At 42.2% G+C, this 14,043-nt stretch overlaps 1 protein-coding gene across 1 annotated transcript in view; it reads left to right on the top strand.

Moving 5' to 3' along the window:
* The first annotated feature begins 1,509 nt into the window (after window positions 1-1,509).
* The window catches only part of sdk2b (sidekick cell adhesion molecule 2b), a 221,668-nt gene continuing 209,134 nt past the window's right edge, over window positions 1,510-14,043 (top strand). The window contains exon 1 of the mRNA XM_088927387.1: window positions 1,510-1,645. Within this exon, the coding sequence (XP_088783513.1) occupies window positions 1,510-1,645 (136 nt within the window). The remainder of the gene's footprint in view (window positions 1,646-14,043) is intronic.

The following is a 14,043-nucleotide window of genomic DNA, read 5'->3' as shown; positions in this document are numbered from 1 at the left end:
TGTAGTACGATTTACAACTTCATTTCATCATCTCTAATAATGACAGTGTGAATCGTGCCATTCAGCAATGATCTAACCGACAGTTCTACAAACTCGCACGTAAAGCCGGGTATAGAGATGGGTTGCTTTCCAAATTTCTAAATCCAGGATGATACAGCACCTTAAATGTCATATTTCTGTACACCGCGCGGTGGCGACCTCCTACGCTCGTAACTTACTTCTCTTTGAAACGCACACCAAGCTCACAGCTCATATCTGGCTAAGATCCCTGCTCTCAAAGCGCACTGTAGCACTGGCTCCGCTACAAGCGCCCGGTGACAGCTTGGCTCGCTTTTTTTCTCCTCTCCAGCTCCCTATGCCCTGTTCCATTAATGTGGTCGTTTTAGTTTTTCGCTTTGCAGAAGTCAATCCCGTTAGCACGCTCGCACGGGCGGAGAGTCCGCGGTTCCGAAACTTAATTTCTGTTGTGGACATCCGGCTCGTTCTAATACAGGACCAGACCCGAAGACTGAAAGAGGTCCCGTTTACACAGGAGAGAAGTGAACAAAAAAAAGTGGGCTTGCCGAACTGCACTCTTTTTGGGATCGAGACAGAGGAAGACTGCAATTCTAGCCTAAAGCTACTAAGAAGATACGCATAACTGCCAAGGCAAAGCCGTCAAGCCCACAAAGCGGCGTGGATCACTTGCAATTGCAGAGAATAAACTTTCTTGAACAGCGGATTTATAGTTGGCGCAAATAAATGTACATTTACTACATTTGTCCAAACGAATACTTTGGCCTACGTGAAAGGAATGTCGAGCACTGTAACCTGTTTCGCAGGACAAGCGCGGCTCTGTGTTCTGTGAATGTCCGTGATAGTAACCAGGCGTGGAATTTCAAATCGCTTAAGGACCACTTCTTACGTTTACTAGTGGAGTTTGTATTCTGGGTGCAGCAATAACCATCCGTGCGCGTTTGAATTAATTTGTTCACCTCTCCGTAAACTTTGATCAGCGTTAGTAAACGCGAGGGGAGACGTATTCCGGAGGTGAATCATGTTCTCGACTAAAATCCGATTCAAAACTTGCGGGTTCAGCATCTTCATGAAACTGTGGAATAGGTGTGTATAAAACTGAATCTTAAAACCCACACGGAGTAAGTTTTCCTGCTGCGAGAAAGTGACAAGAACGAACCGCTATTTACTGCCTTTTTATTTCCAGTGAGTTGCTGTTTTTTTTTTTTACAAAGCGAAAGCGAAGCTAATTTTTGTTCACGCGCATTTGGGAGCAGCCAGACATTTGAATACAGAATTCCTGGGAAATTCTCCTGCGCTAAATCGCCCCGAGACGCCGCCGCCACCTCCTCCATCTGTTTTACGGCGCAGGAGTCGCTCCGGAGCTGGGCTTCGGGATCTAGCAGTCCCGCACGAACACACACAAGACTAGCCGGCCAGCCACAGTACTGCGTTAACCACAACCCCCCCCGACACACACAAATACACACACAACTCTAGAGGGACCTGAGCAACATGTATCCAGCGTGCCGGCCACACGCTGTTGGTTTAGCCGGGTTCTGGAAAATGTTTACGGATTCGGCCGGACTGAAGTGGCGCTCCAGTTGGATTCTATTGTTTTCCCTGCTAATCTACACCACAAGAGCTCAAGGTAAGGACCGGTGATTTATTTTTAATGACGGGAATTTTACAGAGCCACACGGCAGGAATTTCACGTGTTATCTATCGACCCAAGTGTCTGCTACGTGTATTTTTTTTTTTTTGGGGGGGGTAAAAATATTATCCATCGGATTTAAAACATGGATAGTGTTTCCTACAAGATTCGATTCTGATTTACTTGATGTAAAAATAATAAACTCATGTTTTATTTCTCCTGTGTACAGTATATAATATTCTCTTCAGTACCATGTTTTGGGACGATGTAACGGTTCTGTGTGAGCTGCCTGGGGGGTGAAAGTAAAAACTGAAATATATCGTCCAGTCGTAATTAATTTAACTGAAGAGAAGGAGCGATGGGGGGGGCTAACACGCTAATTGCGAGCTGAGATTCATCTGTGATTGAAATGGGTTCGCTACTTGTACACAAGGGATCAAGTTCAAAGAACAAGAATGTTTGAATAGCGCCTTGTATACATGACGCACAGGTGATCATATTCCTAAAATAGACGGCTTGGAAATGACGTTTTAGAATGACGCGAAAACAATTCAGAACTAATGTCAAAGAAGTCTGACACTTTATCTTTTTAAAAGCGAGTCCTGTCGTCATCATTTAGTTGGGATCTACATAACTGGATTACCAGTTCCCCATTTAACCTTAAGCCTGACCTGTAAATTATCAATGAAGTTAGTAGCCTGGGTTGTAACGTACACGTACACAAGCGTGGCGTTTTCTGTTGCAAAAGGTACGCAAAGCTCTGTCTATGAGCAACAGGAGCCCGAACTCCTCCTTGGTGTGTAAGCGTCCATTCAGCCCGGTATCAGCGTCGTTTTACAGCGCTTTCCGCGGCTGAAGCCTAAATGGTCTTATGCAAACTAAAAGCTAACGTGACTGCGCGCGTTTAAGAAATGCAGTGTAGTCCTTGCTTAGTAAAATTGCTATGGTTCAGGGTGTCTACATACTGTATATTTTTATTTCGATTTGTTTTTTATTATACAATTACAAGTGGTAAAGTGTTCATGTTTGTACTTGGTCATTTTTTTAATTCAAGTAATTTTCAATTGAGGGAGACTAGGTTTCTTTATATACATATTTAATTTATCGGGAAGGTTCACGGTGAGTCTGCTCTTTGCGTTACAAAAGGTTTCGTGAAAAATAAAAGACAACGCATCAAAAATAGATTAGACAGTGGAAGTCTGCAGTATCCATATTCCCGTTAACAGAACGAAATCATTGAAAATGTACGAAACAACCTGCAGTAAAACACAGGTACTGGAGTTTGAAAATGTTCGCTCACAGGCGTTTATAGATGCCAAGTCTGTGAGATGTATTTTGTTTCAGACGTATGCGTGAACCAGCAGGGTTTAAGGTCTGTGATCCTGGGACTTTTTTGTCCCTCTTTCCCTGATGCTAAATACTTATCAAAAACTCTGCAGGAGTGTAGCTAAAACCTCATTTGTTAGCCCACTTCTAAATCTTCTTTAAGAATATGGAGAAACCTGTTTTTTTTAAAGATAAATTGTATTTATCTCCATAGTCATTTTACATATGCACAGATTTATTTTCATGTATGGTTTAGGAATAACACTGTGCCAACAGCCTGGTGAGTAAAGCACTCTTGTAGTGTCCTTCCAGAGCGATCTCCAAATGGGTCTTGAGGGGGGTGAATTTAGCAGCAGTAGGGGGTTGAAACATTGATCCTGCCAGTCTTTTGTCCGTTTGGGTTTTCTGTAGGTTAGTCAGAAGGGTGAGAGATTGTTAAACTCTATGGGTGAGCTCTCATTGCTCCAGGCATCTGTAGAATCTGTGGGTCGGTGTGCACCAAGCCCTGTAATCTCCGGTGGGGAGGACATGGGATAGGAGAAAGCATTCCGGACAGTATCCGAGTGTTTATTAACAGCAAGAGCACTCCCAGATTCCCTTCATGCCTGTGAGTGCCCCAGAGTTTGGGACTTTTTTATATACTTCACATAGTCTTATGGCCATCAGCCCAAAATATTCACAATGCCTTTCTTACAGGATATCATCCATTAGTCTGTGTGGAAGAAAGCAAACCCATTTGTAAGTGGCATAAATGCAGTTCTGTCCTTTTGTGATTTTGTGTGTACAACACACTGGATTGTCTTTGGCAGAATTTTTATTATCTGTACAAGTGAAACCCGTTTGGAGTGCTACGATTCCATTGTACTTTTCAAGTTACCTGTCTGTAGTTTATGTCCTTTAGGTCTGTCCAGATTTCTTACACATACAGTGGCAACACCTTAGTGCATGCTCCAAACATTTACTGTACAGTATGTGGTGCTACTATGTAAAGAACTAATTAAACATGCTTTCAATTCAGTGATTATTTTGTGTTACTGTTTATTAACTGGAGCCCAGTTTGTACTGCAAAAACTACAAAATGACCTGCTTAATAGTGTGCCCCATGCCAATTAATGACAATTACAAGCTTGTCACTTCAGTTACGCTGCGTGGAGTTTCAATTCACTCAGTTTATCCCCTTGTGTACGGGTTAGAGCGTTGCACTGAATTTCACCATTAGACAACAAAGCGAAACAGGAATCCAGTCTCAAAATGTTTCTTTCATAGTGATAATGAAACATCTAGATTTATGTTGAATTTCCTCCATTTTGTTTTTTTTTATTTCTATAAATTTTAAAAAATATGTAGAACAGCACCTTACAGTGTGGAAAATGCTATATTTCTTCATTATTGTTTCTTTGTCATTACTACTGGCCAGCTTATTCCACTGCATTTTTGTGCTGACAAGCTTTGCCTTAATCATAGTAGGAGACAATTCAATTGAACGTGGCATCCCCCAAATAAATCACAACCAACGCAAGAAATTAGATTTTCTTGACTGGCCTGTGCTTGGATGCTGTGTGTGCATGAGAGCGAAACGCAGGCTAATTACCATACGGATTATTTTATGCAAGTGTGAGCCGCTTGTGTCTCTGCTCAGCAGGTCTGTCTGCGCTCACCTCCATCAGCAGCCCCGCGCAACGCTGCCGAAACGTTTGTCGGTGTTGAACTTCACTGTCGCTCTCTATCTGCTCCTTTGCAGTGGTGTTAGGGCAATGAGCTGATGCCTATTGCTAGCATTGACATTATTCCATGCAGCCCGCAGTGTGCCGATCCGCAACAATTCCTGTGTGCTCTTATCAGCTCCCCAGAATTCGTTTGAAAAGAGGCATACTGTATGCTTCTCTTTCAAAAGACGATGCCTGTGGGAATGTAAAAGCTTTGACAAGGAACATTTTCATCCCGGTTTAACACATTTCTTAGCAGTCAGAATGATTATTAAGCAAAGGATTTGCTGGAGTTCACACATGTAGGATAGATGACTTCCCTGAATTGGTTAAAGTCGGTATTAGTCCTCTTGGGTGGTGTCTATACTGGGCAATCAGCAGCTTTGTGTTGCATCAGTGCATCTGTCTGGCTTTAGCACAAAGAAACATACAACCAAAACGCCACAGTCATTATTTCACAACACTTTAAATGACCACTTTAACCGAGTTGGGGTTGCAGTGGGCGCAAGGCAGGTTACACCTTGGATGGGACGCCAGTCCACTGCAAAGCACACACAGACACAAACGCCCCTACAGATTTACACAAGTCAGTGAACCAACGAGTATAGTATGTCATGTGACTGTGGGAGGAAACCCGGAGCAGCTGGAGAAAACCTACACGAACATGGAGAGAGCATGCAAACTCCATGTAGATAGCACCTGCGCAATTGAACCTAGAGTCCCACCCTGCACTTCGAGGTGGCAATACTAACCAATAGTTCATGTGGGTAGCTGCGTCAGCCTCACACCTGAAGAAGGCTTCGCAGCTGAAACGTTGTGTTTTCACTCTTCTCTTTTCCGCATGGAATAAACCTATTACTTGATCCTTTGCAATACTAACCAATGCTCTGTTGCATAGGCTCCAATTCCCCAGCAACACTGAATTGTATTAAGCAGTTAGAGGATGGATGTATTTGCCACGAATGACTGGACATTGATAGAAGGAAAACCACTTGTCCCTGTCAAGGTCACACTATGGGCTAGGAACAGCCATTATCATGAAGCTCCTCCTTGCAATCCTCAGTTACCTTCAGTGAAGGATATCTCCATTCATTTGCATGAGCTTACATCTCTGTTGGTAAAGATGGGGCTCCCTGTGTTCTGGAATGCAAGATGCACATTTACCACTGTCTCTCTCCTTCACTTATTATCGCAGAATCCCAAAATAGTCAGCCAGCCACGGGTTTGTTTTTTTTCTGACACTCACATAATTGACACTTGTACGGTCTCTTCAGATGTGCATGATCTTTGTATAAATGTTATGCCCCTGTTCGGTTCATATTTGAGCTCTTATAGGAGTTCGGGGCATGTTATCTTTTTGTGATGAAACAAAATCAGTAAAAGTTTCAAAAGCAAAGGTTTGAAACACGGCTACCACTTCCTGTGACTGAGGACCCCTTCCCCATTGTGCTGAATTTCTTACTGATTCTTAATTGCACATTGGGATACCCAGTAGACTCCTGTGAGGAACCTTTTCCAGTGCCTGCTGTTTACTGTAGGCTTTTTTAATACTGCCTTGACAGCTTATTGAAAAACACACATGGTGATGGCTACTACTGGGATTCAAATCAACATAATGCATACCAAAAAAGTCCTTAATCTAAACGGAGCTGAATATTCGTTCCGATTGCTCATTTGAAATACTTCTTTGAACTGCTCTCTTAACATCCCGTCAACTGAATTGTTTGCTACACTTAAGCTTTTGCTGCCTGTACAATTGTCTGAATGTGTGTGTACATCTGTACCTGTGTGCACCATGGGAGCAGACAGTGACATGCTGCCAAGCACGACCAATGTACTTTCCCCACCTTGAGCTATTATTCAGATTGACAGTAGCCAGCCATTTCCCATTCTCTCTTCTTATGATTCGAAGTCTTATGATTATATTGGCTTATATCCCATGGTCACCATAAAGGACCCTTTTTAAATATGTGGGTAAATCCTTGTGTGATTAGAACTCCCTGATCTTATGCATGATTAAGATAATACCCTTGTATATTACTGTACACACAGCCAGATACAGCTGCATACAGGCTATGGCTTAGTGCTCACTGTACTCCTCTGTAGTGTGCCCACAATAAGACAGCAGAACTCTGCTGCTATAACAAACCCCTTTGGGAAACAAGGTCTTTAAGCATTGCTGCATGCCAAGCTGTGAAGTCTATAGCAGCAACTCAGCATATGGTTCGAAGTGGAAGTACTCCAAGAGTCTGTTGCACCACTGTGGAGGCAGAGACACCAATGTGTATAAAGATGTCTTTATCCCAGTAATACCCAATTTTACTGTTCCTCGAAGAGATGGTTTATGCCTTATTCATTTATCTATACACTAATTCTTCTACTGAGTGCAGTATGGTAATGAGAAGGCCAGTTGCACAGAGCACATCAATGTGCACATGCACAAGTGCACATGGGAAAATGTGCACAGCCTTAGAAAAAAGCTGCGCAGTATACTGTTACCGCACTGTGTGAACCGAGGCCTAGAATATGACCATGGGAAATGTACCGCGTGGGGGATTTGGAATTGGGCATACAGTAGATTGACAAAATAATTTCAGAGGCAAACAAGTATTTGAGAATTCTGAACTATTCAGTGCAATAGTGTTGTCATTTCTGCATGCCCACATCTGCATAAAGACCCCTACTCTTGCTTGTCCAAAACTTTTTGTTGTTCAAAGAGAAGGGCAAGTGTGCATGTTTGTGAGCAAACAAAGATGGAGATGTTAAAATGAGCACTTTCGAGCATGGAATTGCTTTTATGCCCTCGCTCCACTGCGGTAAAATGGCCCAGTCATATAGTCCCCCCATGTGATTCACAAAGCCAAGCCATGACATTTTGCTGTGTTTGTGTCTCCTCCACTTTGTGCTTTGGCATTGTCTGTGCTGTCCTCCCTGTCAAAGCTTCCTGTTTTAATCTGGCAGGGCGTTTTGCGTGTGTGTGGGTCAAAGTGTTAAAGATGTTCAGCTCGGCTCTGCATGGTAAAAACAGCTGGAAGATACTGTTCAGTCTAATTCCTGCCCCCTCCCCCCTGTCTTGTTCAGCACATCCTTTCAGTTTTAATCCATGCTTTGCGAAGGCCTGCTGTTCAAATCTCTGTCATGCAACGAGGCCGGGTGTTGTTGACAAAAAGCGGCTTTTTTTCCCGACCTCTGCTTAAAAAGTCCAAGCGTTTCCAAGCAGATGAACAATATGTTGTTGGTCGCTTCATAAATCCAGCGGTGCAGGAATCTGTTTGTTTTGGTTTTGGCTGTCTTGTAAATGGCTCTTGTTTGTGCCCTGGCTCTTGCTGAAATGACCTATTCTTGCTGTTTGTCTCTATGCATTATTGATGAAGTTCCTGGCAGGTAGTGAGAGTAGTTTCTGATGGTCAAGGCCAATGTGTTTGCCAGTAGTGACGGCATTCTTTAAAACTCCATCTTCCAGAACCACATCCCCGGTTCCGACTCGGGCTAAATCCGTCACACTCGTGATACTGGGACCAGTTCCTTAACTTGAATTTATGGATACAGAGCAACCGCTGACATGAGTGTCTTCACCTTGCTGGAGAGATGAAAAGTCAATTGTGTGACCTCTGAGAGTGTGTGCAAGATGCGATCAGGCTTTATAAGAAACATAAAAAATTTAAGAATTCAAACATGTCTCTCGCCCTCCTCCTCCGCTATAATGGATAGATAATTGCATCATTCTGGTTCTGCTAATGAATTTGCCATTGGGTTTTGCAGTCTTACCTGATATGAAAACCTCTCACTGATTACTCAGGAAACTGATGTGCTAGTTCGTGAGGCCTAGAAGATGACAGAGGGAAATAGTTTAATTTAGGTTACAAAGCATGAGCTCTGTACATACTGTAGGATGAATGCTGTAATCTTACTGTGCTGGTGCAGAAGTAATAAAGCATGTGATTTGGATGGGGTGTTCAGAGGCCTGATCTCTTTTTGGGTGTTTGTTTATTCTACAACTTTTCAAACTAAACTTTTTAAAGTAAATGAAGAGTTTAGGTGGCAATTGGTCTGCAAACCTGGCCTCCTAGTAAAGGAGATGCATCTTTATCCTGGGAGAGATGGACAACTCATTAGTAGTTTATGGATCACTTTTTGTCAAGCCCCACCGAAGAAGAAATGGGACAACTATTACCCTTCTAATATCATTCTTTATTAACTCTACAGTGCTGGAAAGATTCCAGGTTGTATCGGACTTCAGTGCAGTGTTTAAAGTAATTTCCAATAAGACAATTTGTCCTGTAGCTCTGGGTGATATTTTCTGTTATCAATTCACGTTATTGTTTCTCTTGTTCTCCTTCTGATAGGACTGTAATTTGAGAGCAGAATCACATCAAGCAGCTTCCGTTTCTTTTTTTTAAGAAAAGGTCTCACTTTTTGCTTGCCCGTGTGAGAATTTTTTCCCTCTTTCAACAATGTACGTATAACTGAGGCCAGATCAAATTTCTAACAAAGAACACATACCTCACACAGCACTGCATTTAAACTTCACTTGATATGTTACAAGTAGAAATGTCTTACAAAAAATCTCTTACAAATTTCTTTTTCTAAACAGTTTCTTTTTATGTTTAGCCTTTATGAGGCCGAATGCCTGGGTTTTCTTACTTGAAAAAAATATATATTCCTGCATGATTGAGACTGCTCAGGTATAATGCAGTGGTTGTGGAAGGTATTCCTACTTGGAGAAATTTGAAGAATGCTAACATGCCTCTTGGTGTAATGAATGAAGGCTTTATCTAAGGTTTTAGAGAGAAAAGCTAATCTCAGCACTGCGAGAATTGTAAGAAGCCTAGTCACCCAATGAAAGGATAAAGCAAAACAAACGTGTGATTGACTACAATATGTAAGAACAAGCCACATTTGCAGATGCAATTTACATGAAATTGCAAGCTGTGATCTTTTATTTTTTTTTATAAAAAACCAATCATATACAGCAGGCAAGTTAAGCAGGTGTACTCAACTTTCATAATGCCAACAACCAATTTTATCCTTAGTTCAGTGAGAAGCCCATGAATATAGCTTAAGCAAGCATTTGCGAAAATGTCACAGGCTGTCAAGCTGCATTTGTAATGGAAATGCAATCAGATCGGCTTGGAATTAGGAATGCAGGGCCCACCTCTGAACCCAGTAATTGCTGACCTCTTGGGGACTGATAATAAGGGAGTGCAGGGGAAGTGGTCTCTTATCAGGCACTGTGACAGTGATGTGTTACCACACAGAGACCACTATAAAGGACCAATGGCTTTTGAAGTCGCATCTATTAAGACATGCTTGTTGTCAACTTAGTAGCGCTTGGCAAGAAGGCCTATTAAACTAATAACTCACATCGCTAAGCAATTTACTGTGTATGTAGTTGTGTGTGACATCCTGTACTGTTCCGATCATGAGTCAGACACACTTCCTTTCACTAGAAATGTTACCTGCTTAATGGAAGATGTTATTCATTTTATTGTCCTTGCAGTGGCAATACACTGTTTTAATCAAATGTTTAAACTGAAAGGGTCACCTCGTGTTCACCAGCTGTAGCCTGATCCAGTGAAAGTGGTCAGCTTTGACCATTTTCTTTCATGGCTTCACTGATCAATTTAATTGTAAGCAAGTTGGCAGATGAGAAGAGGTCATTGAGCTCCTCTGTCCTGTTTCTTGACAGAGGGAGTGGTATCGGCTTCAACAGCAAGGAGGTTTCCTCATGTCAATGTGTGTATCCTATCGCATCCCACAGATTGCCTTCAAGTTTCTGTTTCTGCAAAAGGAACAAATGGACTACCTGCCCATCTAGGATTAATCAAATCTAAACACATGCTCCTGTTAGAATGCTGTTCTGACCAAGATAAATATCTCTTTTTCCTTTCAGGAGATAAGGTAAGCATGTGTAATTGCCTTAATTTTGTGGGATGCCGTAACGTCCTGTGGGAACAGATGGAGCTGCTCTTTTTGATCCCAGCATTGACGTAGAGTATTGGTGAGGGATGGCACCCTTCTCCAAATCATTGTGAAGATAGAGTGGAATTCCACCTCATGGCCTGTGATGCAATATTGACATTCTCCAACTTCAGCACCAGTCCATCATTTCGATGCTCTTAAGTAGTCTTAAGAAATCATTCTGAAATCGGTCCAAAAGATTCCAAAGGCAGCCGCATCCCAAGGTAGTGCGTTTGTTGATCTGTGACCACAAGAGCTTTACAATCAAATGAATTCTGCCAAGAGACTCCTGAATGACACACACATTTGTTACAGCAGCATGAAATGCATGTTCCAGGACATCTCATTTACATTTTGCCTTTTAAGAAATTTGCTAGAGCTTTGATTAATTTGTTTTACTCAAATTAATTCAGGGCTTAGACGGCTTCACATCATGACCTATGTATCATTAGACTGCATCACATTTATACTCGGAGGAATTGGATTGTTCTTGTAGTTTGAGCATATTACCATAAAAGGGACACAAAACAAGTTCAGAGAACAAAATGGGAGTCTCGTAAAAGGTGGCTGCAGTTTAGTGACAAGGGGTTAAGATTTTGGTGAACCCAACATTGGGTTAAGATCTTGGTGAATTTTTAATAGCGCTTGTGATATTTCTGTTAGGTAAGCTGGGCATCTTGAAATATGAAAGGCTAAATGATAGATTAATGTTTCTTAATAGGGAGATATTTTCTTTCTTTTTTTAATTAGAAGTCAATTGAACTTATAACTGAGTAACAGCTGTGGCACAGAATATTTAATAACAGTCGTCAAAGCAGAGTTCTTCAGAAAGTTTAATAAGGCCGAGATGAAACGTTTTTTCTTATGTATTTCATTTGACATTTTTAAAAAATTAAATTACTTTTTCATTGTTCCCCCTAGTTTAGCAGTGCTTAAGTCCATTGCCTCTTCATTTTGCACGTAAGCCTTCTGGCAGGCCGCGAACGGTGTTGTACGATTAGAAATGATGGAATTCTGCATTGTTACAGGATGAAATAATGCACCAAACAAACTGAAATTTCCGGAGAACAAAACAATTAGTTTTATTTGTGTTGCTGACAGGAGAACCACATGCTGCAGCTCCATTATACTGATTTGATTGCTTTTTTTCATGCATTCAAAAATTAATTAGAAGCATATTTATTTAATCCCATGACACTGGGAGACAACTGTAGGAAACAGAAGAGCACTGTTGGTCCTGCCTTCATCCTCTAGTTGCCGAGCTGACTTTGAAACTCCAGGGGTCCGTCCAGGAGACAGGATGGGTTCTGTGGGGAGGTGGGAGAGGGGTTTATTCCTGTAGGAAGGGGAGTGGTGGGATCAAGGGGCGATGATGGACAGGGGGAAGGGTTCAAGAGTCCTCTTCCTGGAGGGGCTTGATTGTTTGTATGTCTTTTGATTGTTCTGATTGAAAATAAAATTTGAGCACAAAAAAGAAGCATCCTGTATTTGCCATTTGCTGCTTCTTTTGTAAGACCTTGTGTGGTAGTATAAAAATGCACACTTATTACTTTCCTGCCAAGTGAAAAGGATACCCCAGGAATCTCACAAGCTCTTGAGACCCTGGGTTTTGCTTTTGCTTTGCTTAAGAGTTTGGGGTTGTGATGTTCCAATCTATCCGAGGTGAAGAGTTGCCGGTATTCTTCCAGACTTCGTGGGACATCAGACTGAGGAAAAAGACCCTTAACTCTGAGTTTTTACAAGCATCATCCTTTGTGTTAGCACCAGACTCCTGGTGACAGTGGTCCTGTTTGAGAGCAGTGTTACAGATAAATAAGATAAGAGTTCTTCCAGAACTCTCTGAACTGTTCCAGATTTTTCCGTGCCTCTACGCCTCATATTGCTGGCATGTGGCGCTTGTGAAAGGCAAAAGCCATTAATATGATAAGAGTAATAGCCAGGCAAGACTGGAGTCTCTCTGCAATGATAGGCTCGTTCCAGCACTGGGAGAGCGCAGTCATGTGTGTTGCTTTTTAAATGATTACATTTGCATTCCTCGTGTTTTCTATAAATATATAAAGAGATGAAAACAAAACCTCATAACTCAAAATGCGTTTGGCTTTTATACATAATTGAGCAGTGTTCCTGGTTGCCGGGCTGAGTGGCGTGCCTAGTGCTTTCTGAGCCAATCTTCTGGAATCCATCATGTTTACAGGCAGCACTCTTGAGTCCTTGAAAGTAGTTTCGCGAGTGTCTCTGGCAGCAGTCTGCGGCTGCGTTCTCTGTTCCGAGAGGGCAGATTGTGTGGAAAACATGAATAGAGAAACAAGACAATAAGAGCCTGAGCTTCAGAGGCCGAACTGGAAAAATGAGCCCACGTTGTGGTATCCTGTTAATCCGTTCCTGTCGAAGGGATGAGAAAAGTTCAACTTGTTTTTTTCCCCCTAAGAATCCAAAACTGCCATCGCAGCTTTTTGTCACGTCTGGTGCAGCTTGGATGCTTGGAGACGAACTGCTGCCTTTTCTGAAACTGGTACAGAGACATCGAAAATGGAACAGAACTACTAAGAAAAAAAACACAAACAAAACTTGTGATCGTATTGATAGAATTTATCAAGCAAAAAGATAAACGGCTTCAGTAATAAAACTGTTTCACAGTTTTGAGAAACTTTTTTTACCTACAGTGCCCCAGATAAAGCTGAACATACTGTACCTGCACTAGCATATCCTCTTAAGGGCTCCCAAGCCTTTAACTGTCCCCAAAGGATCAAGCTGATTGATCAGAAGTAGGTAAGCTGACAAGAAAAGGGAAGGTGTATTGGAGAGGTGCAGTCAGTGGAAGTCCAGAGAGAGGGGTTAAATCATTTTAACTCCATGTCTGTAGTGCGCTGCACCAACTAGGCCCCGAACCTGACTGTGAGGAGCTGTACAGCCCCTCGTGGCCCCTCGTGGTTAGCGAGTGAGAATAGTGAGAAAGCAGGCTGCACAGCACAGAATCTTTCTCTCCAGGTGCTGCCAGCCGGAGAGACCTATCCATCTTGATTTTCTAGCAGTTACAATTTTAATTACACCTGAGTTCTGTCAAGCTGCCAGTCTGGGCGGGGATATTGATTTGCCTCCACTAATTGATTAATTGGCATGTTGATGGGAGCTGAGCTTTTTCCCAGCCTCTCGGCTCGTCTGGCCGTCAGCAGCAGCTAATAGCCTACTAATTCACCATGAAAATTTGGAGAGACTTAAAGGGATGGGGGAAACCCTTGTATTTTATTGTGGCAAGAATCTGACATTTAAAGGGATGGGAGCCAGGAGCCCCTGTGTTAAATTGCAGCTCTGAGGGAAAATGTGAAAGGCAGCGTGTTTCCAGGTTATTCCTGAAGTGATTACATGGTGTCTTAAGGAAAGAAGGTCATGATGCTTTTGCAA

This window comes from Atractosteus spatula, chromosome 11 (assembly GCF_055471065.1).
Source record: "Atractosteus spatula isolate fAtrSpa1 chromosome 11, fAtrSpa1.hap1, whole genome shotgun sequence".
NCBI lineage: Eukaryota > Metazoa > Chordata > Actinopteri > Semionotiformes > Lepisosteidae > Atractosteus > Atractosteus spatula.
Note: the sequence above shows the minus strand (reverse complement) of the source record. Positions and strands in the feature narration are given on the sequence as shown.